General features: G+C 38.9%; 1 protein-coding gene across 8 annotated transcripts in view; it reads right to left on the bottom strand.

The window, feature by feature from the left end:
* Arhgap44 (Rho GTPase activating protein 44) overlaps positions 1-22457 on the bottom strand; it is a 168015-nt gene that overhangs the window by 29644 nt on the left and 115914 nt on the right. For all 8 annotated transcript variants that reach the window (XM_005332889.4, XM_021731410.3, XM_005332890.5 and 5 more), the window contains exons 8-12: positions 9945-10013; positions 7792-7873; positions 7248-7375; positions 3314-3425; positions 2827-2908 (exon numbers count right to left, since the gene is read on the bottom strand). In XM_005332889.4, the coding sequence (XP_005332946.1) occupies positions 2827-2908; positions 3314-3425; positions 7248-7375; positions 7792-7873; positions 9945-10013 (473 nt within the window). The remainder of the gene's footprint in view (positions 1-2826; positions 2909-3313; positions 3426-7247; positions 7376-7791; positions 7874-9944; positions 10014-22457) is intronic.

Here is a 22457-nt window from a genome sequence, read left to right as displayed (position 1 = left end):
GTATTTTAGGAATCTGCCTGCAGTTCAACGCCCTGTTAAGGTGGGTCAAGGTTATCCACCCAACAGCCTTGGGAGCTTTGAAACACAGAACCCAGAGGAATGTCACCTGAATCTCCACTGGCATCTTTTAGAAGCTTCCCAGGAGAGTCTGATGCACACAGAGGGTTGGAAACAATCGCTTCAGGCAAAAATGACTTTCTTGAGAAGGTGTGACCTTAAGTGGAAGGCACCATCACCACCAAGAGCCTTCAACATGACATGCTTATAATCCAGAGTGAAAATAAGTTCTTTTTCCCTAGGTTCAAAGACACCGACACTACTTTGGGTCACTGGATCATTCCTATTTCCTAAAGGAGATCCACCTCTGCGAATGAGGTAACAAGTAGAGCATCTCGGGTAGGTGGCGATGAGCTGAGCTAGCCTCCCTTTCTCTAGCTTCACATCATCCAGATCTCTTGGATATTTCATGATTTTTTTTTTTTTAAAGGGATGGTTTTCAGCAAATGGTATGTTCTCACTTGACTTCTTCCTGGGACCAGTCTTTCTTTCGAGAGACATAAAATAGGTAAGTGGATGGACCCTGGAACTGGACTCCATGGATTCAAATTCTCATTCTGCCATACATTAGCTGGCAAGTAGCCTGCTGCTATGCACCTATTCTATACCTCAAATTCCTCACCTGTAAAATGGGGGACATAACACAAACCACTTAATAAGAATTTCTGAGAAATTTAAGGAACGTAAAAATGTATAATGGGCTTAGTGCAAAGTTAAACCTCTAATAAGCACTGAAAAAAATGATGCCTCTTATTATAACTAGTGTCCTCACAGAGTCCAACACTTGGTCTTCACAATAAGAGTACCACAGATTTGGCCAGCCTTTTACAATGCATTAAAAAATACTCTTGTTGGGGGCTGAGGATATAGCTCAGTTGGTAGAGTGCTTGCCTTGCATGCACAAGGCCCTGGGTTCAATCCCCAGCACCACCAAAAAAAAAGAAAAAAAAAAGAAAAGAATACACTGTGTCACTTGATTGAAGCGAGCTTCCTCTGGCTCTGCACATTCAAGTCTGGCTTCACTTCCAAATTCACTGGGTCTCTTTTGGCGCTCCGTTCATTAAGAAGTAGAAGCATCAAAGATTAATGTTGGAGGTGATGGTTATACTCATTACCTGGATTTCATCATTGTATGATATATACATGGATTAAAACATCATCTTATATTCTATAAACCTATACAATTGTGTGTCAGATTTTTTTTAAAAAGATCCATCAGAGGGGGTGGGGGGGAGTGAGAGTGTGTGTGGAAGGGGGAGGTGCATTAGTATCAGATACACACACCAGATTCTTTCTCACAGAAGACCCAGGCTGCCCTTGAGACTAAGTCCCAAGACCAGAGATCTCAAGACACCATTTCCAATCATGGCCACCTTGCTAGGATAGCTATTTGCTCCAGACTTGCTCTCATAAAACACTCTTCTCTTCTTTTCTGTCTTCTGACTGCACAATCTCTACCATTCTCTCCACCTTTTCCTCCCGTGCCAATTCTCAACAGTGTTTACTTGAGATGTTGTTTTTGTGTACCTAGAATTGAACCCCAGACTGCTTTATCACTGAGCCCCATCTCCAGCTTTTAAGAATATTTTATTAGAGACAGGGTCTCTGAGTTTCTCAGGGCCTCACTAGGTTGCTGAGGCTGGCTTTGAACCTGAGATCCTTCTGCCGTAGCCTCCTGAGCTGCTGGGATTTCAGGTGTGCGCCACCACACCTAGCTTGAGACAGCTCATATAGCCAAAGAGAACATGTAACATCCTAATGCAGCAATAAACCAAGGAAAGAATGCAAGAATCAAGAAGCAAAGCCACGCTGAGAAGCTGCAGTGTGTGACCTGGTGGGGGCCCTGCCCCTGCTCCTTGCTGAGGCCTGCTCCCTCAGGCTTATGCTCAGGAGACAGCATCTACTACCCTCTTGTTCCGCCTTTTTATTATTAGTTCTTGGTGCAATATTCCTATCACAGATGAGGGCAAAGACTGCCATGGTCACTCTTGTGTCCTACCGCACTCTTAGCAGGGGTCACTGCCATTGCCCGAGTAAGCCCTTCCAGAACCTTCTTTAGTGTACTTCCACATATATCGAGGCATACCTGAAATTCTACTACTTGAGTGTGTTTTTAAGAATAGAATATCACATGGTATCCTCATTAACTTGCTTTACTCCACTCAACAATAAATCTCCATACATTTTCATATCAGCATAAATAGCTCTGCCTAATGGCTTCAGAAAATGCATACCATAGTTTATTTAGTCACAACTCCCACCTCCATTGCCCACTAAATCTTTAATTAACTTTCAGGCTTCTGTTATCCCAAATTATGCTGCAATCAACATCCTTGTACATGCCTCTTTGGAAAATGTCTTCATGATGGATTTGAAATGAAATTTCCAGATCCCAGGTTACATGCTTCCCTATCTTCAATAAACAGAGCCATCTTTCAGTATTCCTGGGTTCAAGATCCATGCAGTCAATTAGCCATGGACCATGTACTTTGCAGTTAGGGCTACGATGGTTGCCACCTGCATGAACGTACATAGACTTTTCCCTTTGTTTACTGCCTAAACAAGACGTTAATAAAAAATATCACACAGTGCTTCCATTTAATTAGGTCTTGTAAGTAATCTAGAAGTGATTTAAAGTCTACAAGATGAAGTACGCTGGGTTATATGCAATTATTAAGTCATTTTACATAAAGGATTTTGAGCATAGACACCAAGGGATGACAGTACATCCCCATAAACTCTGAAGACGGTGCCACAGAAGGTACTCACTTGGACGCCTGGATCCACTCGTCATAGAGTTCAAAGGTCATGAGTGGTTCTGGCAACTCTCGGAGGTAAGATTTCAAAGCTCCTGAGTGTAGATACAATAATGACAATGAGCCGTGGTGACTTGGCAGCCTGCAGTACCCATGTGGGTTGTCTCTGGAGACCAGCTCCCTGACCAACACAAGACCACACAGAGGCTACTCACACGAACAGACCCAGGGCTCTGGTAGGGGAACCTGGGCTGACAGTCACATTGTCCCCCTTACTTCCCACATCACTACATCTTCTCTTGGAACAGTAGGAGGCCCTCCTTCAAGGGGCCAGAGCAAGCAGCCCTGAAACTGGGCCCTGAGTGGACACAGGTGAATGAAGCCTATTGGAAGGGCCTGGGTTGGAGTGTCCTTGACATGTAACCACACCCTCTGCATGCTCACCCCTTCCCTATGTGGCCTTGCTGAGAGCATCCTGCCAACAGGCTGTGGGTGCCCACCTGCAATGGCATGGGGGTCTGCCGAGTACTCCTGCACGTCCACCACACAGCAGTCCAGCGCGGCTTTCAGCTTCTTCAGCTTGGAGGCAGAGGGAGCTACTCGGAAGAGTCCCTACGTACAGAACAGAGGGTTAGTGGAGAGTCAGCAATTCAAAGGTACAAGGGCAAAACCTCCAAGGTACATTCTTCTAACACCAGCTTCCCATATTGTTTCTGCCCCTTTTCTTAGGTCTCCTCCTGCAGACGTAGGCAACTTGAGAGTAGGGACTGGATCTAACTTTACACTGTGCTGTTTTCCTGCCTGATGTCAGGGTGGCTCATAATACTGATTCGGGAAGTATCCATTGGCCATTAGAACCCTGAACACTCAAACTGTTGTTCCTGTACACTTAAGATACGTCCTAGGACAGCTATTTGCTCCTAGGTCAGACGTGGAGATCTAACAAGTGGGATGAGAAAAGGTCTATGAGGGGTGTGGGTGAATGTGCACACACACACGAGGAGCAATCAAATTGCCAAGTCCTCAGAGGAAGGGCAGACTGGGGACAGGGTATGATGGAGCCTCCATGTTCCATTATTAGCATTACTTTGGCATTACCATCACTTTGTTCAAATAAGCCTCTGCACATTGTAGAGCAAAGCAAGCCAGGCATGAAAAGAAGAGAGCAGAGTGTGCAGAAGAGAAGACAACTCCCGGTCAACGCTGAAAAGGAACCGCCAAGTCCCAGGTGAGTTAGACAGGAAACCCTGGTGGTTTCTGTTTCAACTTGTTAGCTTCCTTCATTTTTATTTATTTTTATTATTATTATTATTATTTTGGTACTGGGGATTGAACCCAGGAATGTTTTACCACTAAGTCATATCCTCAGCCCGTTTTATTTCAACACAGGGTCTCCTTCAGTTGCTGAGTGTCTCACTGAGTTGCTGAGGCTGGCCTCAAACTTTTGATCTTCCTGCCTCAGCCCCCTGAGCTGCTAGGATTATAGGCATGCACCACTGCTCCTAAGAGCTTCCTCCATTCTGTGACCTAAATACAGGCTGAGAAACAAGCTGGCAGAATGCGCCTGTTTGCTCCTTCAAACTTTTATGGTCACTCAGATTTCCAGATTCCTTTAGAAGAAAATGTTCAGTCTGAAATACTGAGTTTCTGGCCTTCTAAGATGGCTAACTCCCTTCCTAGTGGAGGTTGTGACAGATAAATCAGCGTTCAAGTCTCTTTGGCATGTATGTGAGGAGGCTATGCAATGTGTCCATAAGGCTACAATGACCAAGAGACCAAGCTACAAAATATACTTAAGGAGAGGTTTAGACTCTCACAACACTATGCCATAGCCATGCGAGAAGAGCTAGCAGTACTTGGTGGTGGACAGTGTTAAATACAGTAACCCTCCGTTATCTGCAACTTCTCTTTCAGTAAGTTTCAGTTACCCTTGGTCAACTTCAGTCTGGAAGTTGGAATTTCTGGAAAATTACAGAAATAAAGAACTCATTTCTATAATTTAAATAGCTTACTATGATATATTGTTACAAGTGTTCTAGTATATTATTGTTGCTGCTAATCTCTTACCATATAAACCTAATGTATAAATTTAAAGTCTTTATGTAGAGCAAAAAAAAAAAAAAAAAACCAAACCTAGTAATGTGTACAGTGTTCAGTAATCCTCATAGTTTTGGGCATCTACTGGGGGTCTTGGAACATATGCTCTGTGGATAAGGTGAATGAGTGCCTAAGACTTCAGATATTTGATTGCGTAACTATGAGAGGAGACTGTCCCATTAAGGGACACGTTATTAAGATAGCTAGTGGGGCTGGGGTTGTGGTTCAGTGGTACAGCACTCGCCTGGCACATGTGAGACACTGGGTTCGATCCTCAGCACCACATAAAAATAAATAAATAAATAAAATAAAAAAACAGGTAACTAGTGAATAGTTTAGTGGGTATTAGAGGAAATTTTTCATGGAAATGTTAAAGAGTGCCAACACAGGAGTGGAGCCCTCCCACTAAGGTGGAAGTGAAACACTAGGAGATGAGGAGTAAATGACAGGAAAGAACAGGGAATGGGGAGAGCCCTGTGGTTGGAGGTAGGAGGGGACAGCCAGCCCGGCAGCCAGGAGCCCTTCAAGGTGGCTGGGACTGAGGCCCTAGATCTGACAACCTGGAGCTCCCTGAGGGTCCCCGAGGGCAGCTGCAGTGTAGGGGTGGAGACAGAAGCCACACCAAGGAAGTGCAACGAGTAAACGGTGGCCATTATGCACAAACAGCAAATGCTGAGAGTTATCCATAGAAATTGTAAAGCAGAACGAAACCAAGGGGTTAGGAAAGGAGTCCGAGGTTGCAGCAAGATTGAAAGAAGATTTTTATTTTTTCTAAGTTACGGGACACCTAAGCATATTTGTCATTAAAGGGAAAGAGCTCATGTAAAGTAGGGAAAAAGAGAAAGAAAAAGGGAGAGGGAGAGAGAAAAAGGAAGAGGGGAGGGAAAGGAGAAGGAGGAGGAAAGAGAAGGAGAGAGAGATTAATTGAGTGCAAGATTTGTCCAGAGGCAGAATGGCCCAGAAAACGGCAGAGACAGGAAAGTTGAGGCAAGTCTAGAGACGTCAGAGTCCATTCTCTGAGAACCAATTGACACCGACTAGATACGTAATGATGTTAGTACATTACTAACATCATTTTTTGCTATAATAATACTGTTGCAACTATATTTTAGAATATTCCTTATCTTTAAGAAATACATTCTAAAGCACTTCGTGGAAATGACACAAAAACATCTGAAATTAGCTTCAAAATATCCAAAGCAGGTATTAGGAGGCAGGAAATGGAGGTAGAGATTAAACCAGATTGACCAGGAGCTGGGGGATGGGGATCATTTTCTTATCTTTGTGTGTATACATATTTCCATAATTGAAAAAAATAAAATAGAGGGGCTAAAAAGCCCAGTTCACCACCTTCGTGAAACTCTTTCTCAGATATCAAAGAGAATTCTTCTTTCTTAATTGATGACAAATGTGAAGGCACATAAAATGGGGTGAAAAGGAAACATTTATTCCCACTCCTTTTTGAATATCTAGCATCTCAAATAGGCCTGGCACATGGAAACAGCCAACACTGAGATGAACGTTCACTGGCTTCCTCTTCTTCCACTTAGAAACCTCAGTTTTTCCCATGTGACCCAGTGCTTACTTGGGTTGCAGCCTGTTTTTGATGAACCGTGCTTACTGGATAGATGCTAGGCTGTTTATAACCCTCCTATCTCATTTTACGCTTTGTTTAGTAATAAATGCATGAGTGGTCTAAATAGACATGGACTAGGTGATCGGATCAAAGGAATATCGGATAAAGGTGTTAAAAGAACCTACTGGAGCAAAGAAAGATGGCTCTTATCTCCCAGGAAACAATTCACACAGCAATAAAAACTATGGCCACCAGCAATTTCTCATAGATCTTTTTTTTTTTTTTTTTATAGGCAGTTCTTTAAAAATACTCTCTAATGCTGCTATCCATCAAATTTTGAGGATGTCTATAAGAGAGCTGTGATCCAAAACGTTAAGAGCTCTATTTTGGGAATTAGGAAATTTTTTTATACAACAGGAGGAGGAGAGAGAATGAGTTGGCGTAGTAACAGCAGCAATAGAATGCCAGAGTCATCAAATCACATTAAGTCTGAAGAAACAACAAGTCAAATCTGCACATCCAGTCCTCAGGGCCAGATGTGGCAAGCTGCCCACAATCCTCCACTCTCAATATAAAATGAAGAAAAATCAGGACCAGCTTGTGTCTGCAGGAGAGGGGGCCGAACCACATCCGCTGCCTCTGTGTTTGGATTGGAGGGGGCCAGCAGGGAGACGGACGATACAGGAGAGAAGACCCTAGAGATGCTGCCTCTTGGAAGAGGTGACCTGCTCCTAGCTGGGTCTGGCTATGCTCCACCCTACCTCCTCCTGCATCCCACACTCCAGCAGCATGGTCACACACGCCTCGATGGGGAAGGCGATCTCTCGGCCACTGATGGTGAGATGCTCCTCCAGCGGCTTCCCAAAAGAGGGTTTCTCAACCCAGGCCTCTGAGGAGGAGAAGCAAGAAAGAGGTCAGTCAGCAGTTTGAGAAGGTCACTCACATTACCTTTCTTTTCTCTTGTCATTCAGATTCTCCTAAGACTACCAAAAAAATATATATATATATATGGCAGCCCAGTTGGGGATTGGGGATGAGGGAGAGGGTAGGTGGACAGCCGGCTGTATCCATCAGTGCTGGGGTTGATGTGACACACCCCTGATTCATGCTGGGTGGGGTTCGTGTTTGGATGTGCTTGACTTGGCTACAACTGGATCGATACCATCTTACAAAGTTCTAGGGGCTCATCGAAATGTGACATGATTGTGTCAATCTTAAACAGTGACCAAAATGCAAGGAGATGGTCTTATCTGGGAAGGTAAGCGGGCTCCCAAGACTCCCCTCCCAGGGAAGGCATCTGCTTACCTTGTTGTGCTTTTATTTGAGGCAATACAGCCTGCAACAGTGTCAGTGACTTCCTGTGGTATTCAGCTTGCACTTCTATTAGCTGAGAAAAAACACAAGCAGAAGCATTACCCTGTGCTGAATGGCAGGAACACAGGCTTCTCTGTTGCACGTAGCGGGTTCTGCATGAAGGTAGTTACTCATGGGGGAGGGAGATGGAGCCCCCTGTTCCCTTCTCCAACACATGTAGGATGATAGTCATGCTTCAGCCTGTCACAGCAGACTAAGAATTAAGACTCCTGCCTTTGAGAGGTAGGAGAACTATGAAAAAAATAAGGGAGCTTCCCCAGAGCTAGAGCCTGGCTTAGAAAGCTTGGTCTTAGCCACCACCCTACCTTTCCTGCAATCCCATCCTATAAGCAAAAGGTAGCAAAAGAGGTACAAGGAAAGGTAATTATAAATGGGAAATACCCTTAGAAATTCATTTGCCTCTACAATATGTACGGGCTAAATCAATCTGTATATACGTCTTCAATTTCTGCCAACGTAGTTTAACTTCGAGCTGATCTGAAAACATAAGCTGGACCTGGGATCCTCGTTAGGTCCACTGGGAGGTGAACTTGCTCTGACTGTCATGGTGCAGCCCGAAGAACAAACTCCTCATGGTGCTCTACTATGATCATCCCATTAAATTAAAACACAGCTGACATGTGGATAACGGCCAGGGAAAACCCATGAGCAACAGTTACTTCATTTATTTTCAGAATCTCCTTCTCCTGTCCCCAAGAGTGGGCATGGAGGACAGAGGGGGGAGGGAACAGCTCTGAATCCTTGCTGTGGAGAGGAAATACCAATAACACTGATGGAAAACTAATGCAGATTAGTTTTTTTAACAAAGTTAACAAAATAAGTAAATAAATAGTACCCAAGGGACAATTAGACAATCTAATAAGGCTTGGAATGCTGATATTTCGTTGGTTTCAGAAAGTCTAAAGTCAAGTCTCACCTCCACAACTGAAACTGATAGAATGCACTTGGAAAAAATACTATTGTAAAATTAACTCTCCAAGTTGGGAATAATAGATATCAGCTCTTTTACAGAAAGGAAGAAACACATGAATGTCTGGGCCAGTAATAAAAATGTTCGAAGACTGCTAATAGCACATAGCACTTCTACCATACTCCACACAGCACGTCTCCTTTTCAAGAATTCTCCTGTTTTAATTTTTACTCCCCTTCCTTATCATTCCATCACTTCCCTGATCATATAAAAAATAAACATATATAAGTATATGTGTGTATACAGACACACACACACATGTATATGTATATATAGACAGAGTGTGTGCTTTCTAGAGTTTTAGTCTCAACACAAGCAGGTGAACAGGACAATCTGTCATTTTGTACTATTTCTCTGAGGACTATTTTGTTGTTGTTGTTGTTGTTTCACTTGCTTTGTATTTACCCTGCTAAACAGCAAGAGTCCTCATTATCTAAACTGGATCATTTAAGTGTAGGTGATTCAGATCCTGTTTCTTCCTCTTTCTTTAACTCTAAATCTGCTTCCATGGGTAAGAGGCAGGTAAACAGGTCACATATCCATCACTATTCACCTATTTGCCACTACGGCAAAAACCTATATCAAAACCAGTGCTCACTTAGGATGAGGCGGTTATTTTCCTATTCTCCTCAAGACCCTTATTGTCCCAGACCAAGTTTTCTCAACATTGGTCCTATTAATATATTGGGGGAGTGGGCAAATCTCGTTGGTAGGGAGCTGCCCTACATACTGTGAGAAACTTAGCAGCGTCCCTGGTCTATCATCTACAAGGTGACAATGTCCCTCCCTAGCTGTGATGATCAGAAATGCTTCCAAGCACTACCAGATGTCAACTAGGAAAGGTAGCAAGATTGCTTTCAGCTATCATTCAGTGTAATTGATGACTGAACTGCAATAAATCCAGGGAGAGGCCTGGGTTTTATTCTTACGTATTTTGAAGAAACCCCCTATAAGGAGTAAGGAAGGCAGAAGATTCATGATAGAACAGTTTCACTCTTTTCCATGATGTGCTAACTAAGTGAGAAGCCTTGAGTTCCACGCCCACCTTCCCTTTCTATCCACACCATGAATCTTGCTAACACTTTCATGCAATCTCACCTTTCTGGACCCTTACCGTTTGAAAGTAGTTTGCATAGTCGATTTCTTTGGCCACAAAACTGTACATGTCAGCGGAGAGTTGGTCCTGCATAAGGTAAAATATAAAATAATAAAGTAACTAATGTCTAAGTCTGTACACCACAGGGGAAAGGAGCCTTAAACAGTTTCATCTCATTTTTAAATAATATTTGATATGTTACAAACTTTTTTTCATAGGGACTTCCATGTTTTCCCACCACGGCTCTACAGAATGAGTGAGTTTGAAAAGTACACCTATGCCAATAGGTGCCCCTAGGGTTTTGAACACATGGGGCCATGTCTGCAGTTAAAGTCAAAGCTGGTGTGGGAGCATGAAGTGCAAATGACATCCATACACCTCTGCAGCTTGTGCCACCATCCTGAAGCAGACTTCCTTCTCCTGCCCCAGCTCTCTTTCACTCTCAATTCTGATTACGTGATCATCACGATAAGGAAAGAGATGAAGGAAGATGCAGCAATTTAGAGAAAGCTTAGAGAAGACAGGTGCACAGGGAAAGTATTGCTGACTCAACACCTGGCAAAACCTGGACTCATCCCACATTGCACACGAATCTCACCGCGTCCGCATCCCTTCATTATTCAGGTCTGCATGGGCTCGGATGGCAATGGTCTAATGCAGTGTTGGAATGTGGAATGCTTCATCCTTTGAGGAGAACCATTCTAGGTTCCAGAAAAACAGGCACAACATTGCGTCATCAATGTTTATTTTGAGCAGGATGAAATCCTGTCACTCACAGTATTTCTGAGCGTGACCCTCCTCTGAACTTGTTTGTGCAACTCATATGACCTCTTAGGTGCTTGCCTGTTTGGCAGTCTGAGGTTGGCAATACTTAGAGGAGGTGGGTAACTGACAAGAGCTTACATGTTCAGGTTGAGCCAAACACAATGGTAGCCCAAGAAAACCACCTGGATGCTGAATAAACGAAAGCAGTGGCAACATGCTTTTGGACAGAGCCCGTGCCATGAATCCTCAAGCAATCTGTACCAAACCACAATCCTTAGCTTCTCCAATTAAGCTGATTCTCAGCAAAAACACCGGGATGTGTAGGAGCAACCTATTTCATTTCTAGAATCCAGGACGGGCAAGCAACTCCTGGGAACATCACTCAATAGTTCTTGTATACTAGTCAATGGAACCAAGACACAGAACTGAAAGAGGAAATCTGTTCTCTGGGGATCTCTAAGCACTGATGAGACCAAGGTATGCACGAATGACTTGCACAGAATGAACAAAGAGAAAAAAATGAACGGACATTCATGGAGAACTTTCTAGGTTTGAAGCACAAACTTTCACCCAACCCTCTTAGGTAAGAATTAATTTTCTAATTTCAGGTCAGTAGGTTCCAAGTATTCAAGAATCTTATCTATTGACCACTGTCTAAAAATGCTTAGCTTAGTAGGAACTTCAAAACTATTTTCTAAATGAGGAAATTAAGGCTCAGAGTTGGCAAATTTCCAAAATACAATAAGCGCAAGACCACGTCAAACCTCTTCCCCCAGAGGACCCTTATTTGAAGGTCTCTGCAGACTGCCAAGTGTCTCCAAGGTTCCAGAGAGAGGATCTCATCTGGAATCCACTTCGTCTAACATCTCTGCAGAGCCTCATTCAGGAGACATACATCACCGGTCTCCCCGTTGGGAGGGAGATATTTTGAGCCAGAAAAACAGCGATAAAAATGGATCAGCAGACAGAGAAAAAGAAAAGAAGCCCCCAAAGACCTGGTGCTGCATCAAATACACTTTCAATTCCTCACCATCTGGGCCTCTCCCAGGACAATCTTAAAAAAATAAAATCAGTTCGTTACTATGTTTTTAAAGTCCCAATGCGGATTCCAAACAGGCCACACTACAAATAAGAAACAAGAATGGAAACTACAAATCTGCTATTTTTTTTTATAAAGAACAAAACCCCTTTCATCAATAATGACTAGAGTTTAAAGTATTGTTAAAAATCATTATTTTCTGATTTTGCAATTCATCTACACTCAGAATTTCTAATAGGAAACAAAGACCCAAGTTCATGGGCAATCTGAGCAGGCAGCAATCAATTGCCAACGTGGACATGAAGATGCTCATTTTGTTCCATTCTATCCAGGCATATCTTTTTTTCTGATTGTTTGGTTTACCCCTCAAAAAAAAAAAAAAAAAAAAGGAACGAAACTGCTTTTTTACCCCTAGAAAAACACAGTTCGTAATGGTGACATATTTTACTATATGAATGTGTTTCTCTTGTTGGAAATTACGGGTTATTTTGGTACTAGGAATTGAACTCAGGAACTCTCAAGCACTGAGCCACATCCAGCCTTATTTTTGTATTTTATTTAGAGACAGGGTCTCACTGAGTTGCTAAGTACCTCGTCATTGCTGAGGTTGGCTTTGAACTCGTGATCCTCCGCCTCAGCCTCCCAAGCCTCTGGCATCTGGTTGGAAATTGTGTTTTTATTTTTTCACCATTACAAACTGTATTTTTCTGGGAGGTAAAATGATCAAAAAAGCAGTTGGGTTCCATTTTTTGTAAAACAAGCAATCAGAAAAAAGATATGCCTGGATAAAATGGAGCAAATGAGCATCTTCATGTCCATGCTGATGACTACCACTTGATCAGTTTATTTTTTTGCTATTATAACAACTGGACAGATGTCTGTTCAGAAAGATTTTACACTCATCTCCTAATTAGTCCTCTATGACAAATTCTGCAGTTAAAATTTATTCTATAATTCTTGACAGTTAAATCAAACATATTAGAAAAATAATAATATAATTGAAATACATTAAAAAGATAATCATGGATTGGAACCTCAGAGCTGTTGTTATGCACTTCTAAATACCCATTAGAAAGGTCACTGTACTATAAAGAATAACTCAGGAGCTGGGGTTATGGATCAGTGGTGGAGTGCTCGTCCTCCATGCATGAGGTACTGAGTTTGATCCTCAGCACCACATAAAAAAATAAAATAAAGATATTGTGTGTTCATTTAAAATTAAAAAAAAATAAACATTAAAAAATAACTCAGAAGTATTTTGTTTTCCACAGTAACCTTTTCATTCTAAGAAATCACTATCAAATATACAGATGAAATCAAAATAATAAATGATATTTTTGATCAAGAAGTTAGTTTCCTTCTAGATTATGTTTTTCAACTTCTTTTATTATCCATAGTTAATTGCTCATCAATGCCAGGTGCTGATTTTCCTATGAGATTACTCATGTAATCCTTATTTATAAAGTCTGCAAGGATTCTTTTATTTATGAGACCATTGACTTATCAATATGCAAAGACTTCCTCCAATTTTCCATTTGCCTTTTAGGGAATTATCACTTTGGGAGAGTCACTGTACTTTATTCAAGTTTTATCTTATAGTGGTATCTATTAAAATTTTCTCTTTATAATTCATTTCTTTGGTAATAAATACTTAGGGCTTTACATATATATTATTTAGCTTTTGATTATATAAAGTAATATATATATAGTAATTAACTAATTGCTGCAGACTCAATGTGGACAAGTCTGAAAGTTAAGTAAGTCCTCCAAAGGGACCCAGGCATGAGAAGGCCCCACTTTTACCTCCAGGAGTTCTACCAGGTTCTCACAATGAGTTTCAGAGAAAAGGAAAAAAAAAAAAAAATTAAAAACTAACCAGGGAAAAAAATCCACCAAGGGAAAGAAAAGTTACCTTTTTGAAATATGCCAGACCATTCTATTTTTTTCAACAAGGTCTGCCTGCAAGAGAAATTATTTTACCAAAGTTTAAACTACTGAATTGTTTTTTATTGTTGTTTTGTTTTCCAATACCTAACCACCTGAAGAGAAGGGAAAAACTCAGTTTCAGCTTCTTCTGGCCATTCTGTCCCACCTAAGAGGAAAATAAACTGCAAAGCCCTGGTGAAATTCACAATCCAGGTGCACACACTCAGCAAAAGATTGAGTCTCATCACAGGATGTAGACACTTTCCCTTCTCCCATACCTTACCACCATATCACTAAAGGTCTGTTTACTACAGTTCCTTTTACATAGTACATCTTCTCTACCATTCAACAAAAAATTATGAAGCATGCTAAAAAAGAAAAAAAAAACAACAAAAATCCAAAGAGGGTTAGGTCATCTGGTAAATTTCATATTACTTAAGGAAATTATACATCAACAAGATAAAACAATCGTAAATATGTATGCCCCAAATAATGGAGCATCTACATACATCAAACAAATCCTTCTCAATTTCAAGAATCAAACAGACCACAACACAATTATACTGGGTGATGTTAACACACCTCTCTCACCAAACAAAAACTAAATAATAAAAACTCCTCCAAACAAAAATTAAACAATAAAACTATAGAACTAAATAATACAATCAATAACTTAGATTTTATAGAGAGAGTTAAGTATTTCATCCATCAATGGTTGAATATACTTTCTTCTCAGCAGCAAATGGATCCTTCTCTAAAACAGATCATATCTCAGGCCACAAAGCAAATACAAGAAAACAGAGATGATACCCTGCATTTTACCATATCATAATAGATAGAAATTAGAAATCAATGATAAAATAAAAAATAGAAGCTATTCTAACACCTGGAAACTGAATATTGAATGACCAATGAATAGTAAAAGAAGTAATGGATGAAATAAAAAATATACTTTGGAGGTAAATGAGAATAGCAATACAACAGATCAAAATCTCTGGGACATAAAAGCAGTTTTAAGAGGAAAGTTCATTGCATTGAGCTCATTCATGAAAAGAACAGAAAATTGCCAAATAAATAACCTAACATTACATCTCAATACCCTAGGGGGAAAAAAAAAGAACAAATCAACACCAAAAGCAGTAGAAGTAAAAAAAATACATTAAAATCAGAGCTGAAATCAATGAAATTGAAACAAAAGAAACAATTCAAAAACTGACAAAACAAAATGTTGGTTCTTTAAAAATATAAAATTGATAAACCCTTAGCCATATTAATAAAGAGAAAGAGAAAACTCAAATTACTAAAGTTCATGAAAAAAAAAGGAAACATCAACATGGACACTACTGAAATATTAAAGATAATCAGAAACTATTTTGAAAATTTATACTCCCATAAAATAGAAAATCTTGAAGACATTGAAAAATTTCTAGAGACATAGGATCTACCCAAATTGAATGAGGAGGACACAGTAAATTTAAACAGATCAATTGCAAGCAATAAAATTGAAGATACCATCAAAAGCCTACCAACCAAGAAAAGCCCAGGACCAGATGGATTCTCAGCCAAGTTCTACCAGACCTTCAAAGAAGAACTAACACCAATCCTCCTCCAGTTGTTCCATGAAATAGAAAAGGAGGGAACACTTCTAGAGTTATTCTACGAAGCTCGTATCACCCTGATATCAAAACCGGACAAAAACACATCAAGGAAAGAAAACTTCAGACCAATATCCCTGAAAACATAGATGCAAAAATTCTTAATAAAATACTAGCAAATCATAGACAAAAACATATTAAAAAGATAGGGCACCATGATCAAGTGGGGCTCATCTCAGGGACGCAGGGTTGGTTCAACATATGGAAATCAATAAACATAATTCATCACATCAATAGATTTTAAAGACAAGAATCACATAATTATCTCAATAGACGCAGAAAAAGCATTTAACAAAATAGAGTATCAATTTCTGCTCAAAAAAACTAGAAAAACTAGGGACAGTAGGAAAATACCTTAACACTAAAGAAGCTATATGCTAAAACCAAGGTCAACATCATTCTACATGGAAAAAAACTGAATCCATTTCCTCTAAAAACTGTAACATGACAGGAATGCCCTCTTTCGCCACTTTTATTCAACATAGTCCTTGGAACTCTATCCAGAGCAATTAGACAAGAGAAGAAAATTAAAGGGAATAAGAAAAGTGGAGCTCAAATCATCCCTATCTGCTGAGAACATGATTCTATATTTAAAAGACCCCCCCCAAAATAAAACAACACCAGAAAGCTTCTAGAACTCATAAGTGAATTAAGCTAAATAGCAAGATATACAATAAACACCCATAAATCAATTGTGTTCATATACAACAACAATGAAATGAATTAGCTGAAAGAAAAATTAGAAAAACTAATCCCATTCACAATAGCCTCAACAAATAAAAAAAATAAAATACTTGGGAATCAATCTAACAAAAAAGGTGAAAACCCTCTACAATGAAAACTACAGAACACTAAAGACAGAAATTGAAGAAGACCTTAGAAAATGTAAAGATCACCCATGTTCTTGGATAGGCAGAATTAATATTGTGAAAATGTTCACACTACCAAAAGTTCTATACAGATTTAATGCAATTCCTATTAAAATTCCAATGACATTCTTCATAGAAATAGGAAAAGCAATCATGAAATAAATTTGGAAAAAATAAAGAGACCCAGAACAGCCAAAACAAACCTAAGCCAGAAAAGTAAAGCAGGAGCCCTCATAATATCAGACCTTAAATTATACTACAAGCTATAGAAACAAAAACAGCATGATATTGGCACCAAAACAGACATGAAGACCAATGGTACACAATTGAAGGCACAGAGACAAACCCACATGAATACAGTTATCTCATACTAGACAAAGACACCATAATCACACACTGGAGAAAAGACAGCTTCTTCAATAAATGATGCTGGAAAACTGGAAATCCATATACAATAAAATTAAATTAAACCCTATCTTTCACCCTGCACAAACAACTCAAAGTGGATCAAGGACCTAGGAATTAGACCAGAGCACCTGAACCTACCAGAAGAAAAGATAGCCCTAACTCTCCATCATATTGCCTTAGGAACCAACATCTTCAAGCAGACCCCTAAAGCACAAGAAGTAAAATCAATAATCAATAAATAAGATGATATCAAACTAAAATGCTTCTTCACAGTAAAGGAAATAATCAAGAACGCGAAAAGACAGCCTACAGAGTGGGAGAAAATCTTTGCCACCTGCATCTCAGAGCAATAATCTCCATGATATACAAAGAACTCAAAAAACTCAACACCAAAAACAACAACAACAAAAAAAAAAAAATCCAATCAATAAGTGGGCAAAGGAACTGAACAGGCATTTCACAGAAGAAATAGGAATGGTCAACACATACATGAAAAAATGTTCAACATCTCTAGCAACTAGAGAAATACAAACTAAAACTACACGGAGATTCCATCTCACTTTAGTCAGAATGGCAATTATCAAGAACACCAAGTAACAATAAATGTTGGTGAGGATATGGGTAAAAGGTACACTCATACATTGCTATTTGGACTGCAAATTGGCATAACCACTATGGAAAGCAGTGTGGAGATTCCTCAGCAAAAGTTGGAAAGGACCTACCATTTAACCTACTTATACCACTCCTTGGTGTATATACCAAAAGAACTTAAAATCAGTGTACTACAGTGACACAGACACATCAATGTTTACAGCAGCTCTATTCAAAATAGCTAAGCTATGGAACCAAACTAAGTGCTTTTCCTATTTCTTCAACAGATAAATGGATAAAGAAACTGTGGTGTATATATATATACACACTGGACTATTACTCAGCTATAAAGAAGAATGAAATTATGGCATGTGTCAGTAAATTAATGGAACTGGAGAATATCATGCTAAGTGAAATAAGCCAGTCCCCCCCAAAACAAAGGCTGAATGTTCTCTGTCATATGTAGATGCTAACACACAATAATGGGGGCAGGGGGAAGAATAGAAGTTCATTGGATTAGACAAGGGAGAATGGAGGAAAGGGAGAGGGGTGGGAATAGGAAAGACAGTAGAATGAATCAGACATAATTTTCTTATGATCATATATGAATATATGACCAGTGTAATTTCACATCATGTTCAACCACAGGAATGAGATCCTAATTATAATAAGTTATATATTCCATGTATGTATGGTATGTCAAAACACATTCTACTGTCATGTAAATCTAAAATGAACAACTAAAACAATTAAAAAATAGAAGTAAAATACACATACACACACACACACACACACACACACACACACTAAATTAACCAAAAAATTCCTTATTTCTACTGCATAAAAGGAACCTATAAAAATCATACACCATCTACTGTTTATCAATTGCCATCTTCTATATCACAAAATACCAAAAATGTTTATGAAACTGATTAAAACAGATGGCATCACATTATACAAATAAATGAGAAGTACAACAGTATACTACTCCATAAAAGAGTTAATTTTATAAATAGATAAAGGGAAGATAAGTGGGAAAAATAAAATCATTGTGATTAAGATTTACTTATCATTGATAATCAGAATTATTTTTATCACATTTATCATTAATATTCAAACAATTATGGATAATATCTGCATTCTTGCCTGAATGTTTAATGCTAAATAAACTGCTTCATTTAAAATAATGTTAGCCGGGTGAGGTGGCTTATGCCTGTGATCCCAGAAGCTTGTGAGGCTGAGGCAGGAGGATCTCGAGTTCAAAGCCAGTCTCAGCAACAGCTAGGCGCTAAGCAACTCAGTGAGACCTGTCTCTAAATAAAATACAAAATAGGGCTGGGGATGTGGCTCAGTGGTTGAGTATTCCTTAGTTCAATCCCCAGTACCAAAACAACAACAACAAAAAAAAACAAAAAAAACAAAAACAAAACCCAAAATACATTAAACATAACTTTTTTAGAAAGAAGAAAATGATATGGAAGAACAGTGCAGAAGGAACAGTTGAAGGTAAAAATAAAGACTTTTTTTCTTATTCTTAATTGGCATAACAGCTAAAATTTTGCAAGAAATAATAGTAGCAATAATGTATTCAGATTTAGGAATACTTTGTTCCTAAAAGTTACTCCCCACTAATTATGAAACAGTATTGTGATTTAAAAATGGACTGGAATTAGTTGTAAGGGAATATTGTAAATCCAGAGAAACAACAATTTTTTTAAAAAAGTGTAGAATGGATATGTTTAAAAAACATATCAAGAAAAAACAAAGTCAGACAAAATGTTCAATGAAAATCACAAAAGAAAAATTGTCGAAGACAAACAAGAGCAAGCGCAGGGGCAACAAATAGAAAATAAGTACCAAACATAGTGGATATTAATCCAATTAAGTTGTCCTAATTTGCCAATGAAAAGACAGATTGTCAAAGCGGGATCATAAAACAAGACTCAACTATATGTTGTCTACAAGAAACTCACTTTAATATATAGTACATATGGATTAAAAGTAAAGGACTGGATTAGTGTTACCAACACTAATCAAAATAAAGTGGGAGCTACATTAATATTTTGGATAGGGAAGACTTCAGAGGAAGGCAAATTATCAGGAATAAAGATGGGCATTACATTACAGGGAGGTCTCTACTCCAGAAAGACACAATAATCCTTTATGTATATGCAGAGCACCAAAATAAGAGGCAATAACTGATAGAACTACAGAGAGAAAAAGACAAGTCCACTTCACAATGAAGACTTTAAAGTCTCTGCGAGGAATGGTCCGATCCAGCAGGTAGACAAGGTAGACGATCAGTAGGAACACAGGTGACTTCAAAAGCACCATCAATGAACTTGACATCATTGACATCAACAGGCCATCGACAGGCCAGGTCATCCAACAATGGCAGAATACACACTCTTAAACTCATCTGCAACATCTATCAAGATAGACCACATTCTGGGCCATCAAACATATCTTAACAAAGTTAAAAGAATAAAAAGCATACAAAGTCTGCTCTCAACACAATGGAATTAAAACTAGAAATCAGTCAGAAGGAAGACTGGGGTGTTTTCAAATAGTTCTAAATAACAACCCCATTAAAAACGGGGGTTTATTCTACCACTCCTGGTGCTGACAGTATGCTTGACACTCACCATGGTTCATGAAAAGCCCAAGGAAAGAGTCAAGACCAGGAGCACTGATCATCTTAATGGAAAGATGACAGGGAAGGATGGTTCTGTGATGATAAGGTTTAAAATTAAGAGGCAGAGGCTGGGGATGTAGCTCAGTGGTGGAGCACCTGCCTAGAGGTACAGGGATAATTTCTCTGTACTGGAGCCCTGAGTTTGAGCCTCAGTACTGGGGGAGGAAGGGTGACTAATGAAAGTCTTGAGAATGACTGGGTTTGTTAGTAAGACATCATCACATTGCAATTGGACGGACAACCAACCTATGAAATAGATGCCTGTGTAGTTGAAAATGGAGGACGAAGATTCAGTTGATGTGTTCCAGTGCTGACAGGAGGTGTCTATTGAAAAGGGAATCTGATACTTTCCTTCAGAAAGCTACTCTTACAAATCAAGAATACTATCTCAATTAGATAACTGCAATTTGTTCTACCACATCCTATTTCATATGAATTCCTCTGTTCATTCATCTTCTCCTCTATTATATAAATGTGGGTGTTGTATATGCATAGCCATATTTCATTATTTAAATTAAATGCCAACAGTGTTTTGATTAACAGCAAATGGAGATGGGATGAGGAAAAGTACTGGTCCTGTTAAAAAAAAAAACAAAAAAAAAACAAAAAACCTACTTTCTCCATTAAAGTCATACTCAGTTCTTAAATTTATATTCCAGTAAATTCTGTGGCCCCCACTATTTTAACAAAACAACATAAAAATCCTTGCATATATTTTATATTTTCAGCAACAGAACATTGACGCTTTCCACTTATCATTACAAAACCAAGGACAACCATGTAACTATTTTGCATTCTGTTATTACAGGTAGGGCAATCTGTCATTAAATTCAGATAAATAATTGGAAAAAAATACATAGATTTTTTTTTCCTTCCCAATCAGGGGTCTTGCTTAAATGAATTCATTTCTTTAAAAGGTTTTAAAACTTATGAATTAAAAACGGGGCAAAAGATCTTAATAAACACTTCATCGAAGAATATATGAAGATGGCAAGTAAGCACATGAAATTTCTTATATCATTAAGAAATTGCAAGTTAAAAAAAAAAAAGAACACTACCATGCACCTACTAGAAGGGCTGAAATCCCAAACACTGAAAATGCCAAATGTCAGAACAGACGTGGAGCAACAGGAATGCTCATTCATTGCTGGTAGGAATGCAAAGTAGTAGAGCCACTTTGGAAGACAGTTGGCAGTTTATTACAAATCTAAACATATTATCACTGCGGGATTCAGCAGTGGTGCTCCTTGGTATTTACACAATTGAACTGAAAACATGTCCACACAAAACCTTGTGCATTTGTGTGTACAGGACCTTTGTTCATAATTGCCAAAACTTGGCAGCTACAAAATTGCCAAAACTTGGCAGCCTACAAAATTGCCCTTCAATAGATGAATGGATTAAAAAAACTGTGGCACATCCAGAAAATGGAGCATATTATTCCGTGTGACAAAGAAATGAGCTTTTAAACTGTGAAAAGATTTGGAGGAAACTTAAAATGCATATTACTAAGTGAGAGAAGCCAATAGGAAGATGTACGGTACACAAGGCCTGATTCCAACCACATGACATTCTGGAAATGACAAAACTCTCTTTAGAGTCTACATAATTTTTCTGTGAAATCTGAAGTGCTCTGAAAACAAAACATATTAAAATTATACTGCTGACAAAATTTCACAAGTACAGATAAGGGCAAAACCACTGATTTCTCGGATCCACATATTTGAAAGAGACCTTTGAGGCAAGCTTATTTTATCTTTCTGTTGTGCTCTGATTTGTTCTGTTTTTCAGAAGCTACTGCTATCTGTACATTACCTGTACATTTGATATCTTCATTTTCCCCATTATTTTTATTCCTCATTGGCTCTTTCTTTAAGATATAGAAGAAATTCCCAAGTTTTCCTCTACACCAGCGGTTCAGCTTTCTGCAATGGCCAATCTCTTCTTGACTAAGAGCAATTTCATGCCTGCATTATTTTTCTATATTTTAAAAAATAATTCCCAGCCTCATTCAGTTCCCTTTCCATTTTCATCTAGTGGTGCCTAATATCCATCTTCTCTTGAGTTTTATTTGGAGCACCAAGATGTGCTGTCTGAAATTTATTATGACCATCAGTAAATATTTTTCCATAGTGTTTGAATTCTTGGGTGCAACTGATCTTCAATATCCATAGGTTCTACATCCACAGAATCAACCAACCATGGATCAAAAATATCGTAAAAAAAATTACAGCTGAACTGAACATATAGTTTTTTTTTTTTCCCTCTCATCACCATCCCATAAACAATACAGCATAACAACTATGTACACAGTCTTTGCATTAAATTAGGTTTCATAATCTGGACACTATTTAAAGTACTCAGAAGGAGGAATACAGGTCATATAATACTACAAGGTTTTATATAAGGGATTTTAACATCCACAAATGTTGGTGTTAGCAGGATACTAGAATCAATCTGCCAAAGTTGCTGAGGGATGACTACATTTTTATTATCTTTTCTAAGACAGAAGAATCATTCATTCAGAACTTTTTTTTTTTTTAAAGACACCTTAAAATAGTGAGCACCACTTTCCTGACCCTT

The sequence above is a fragment of the Ictidomys tridecemlineatus genome, chromosome 3 (assembly GCF_052094955.1).
Source record: "Ictidomys tridecemlineatus isolate mIctTri1 chromosome 3, mIctTri1.hap1, whole genome shotgun sequence".
NCBI classification, from domain to species: domain Eukaryota; kingdom Metazoa; phylum Chordata; class Mammalia; order Rodentia; family Sciuridae; genus Ictidomys; species Ictidomys tridecemlineatus.
The sequence above is the reverse complement of the archived record's forward strand: the minus strand, read 5'-3'. Positions and strand labels throughout refer to the sequence as shown.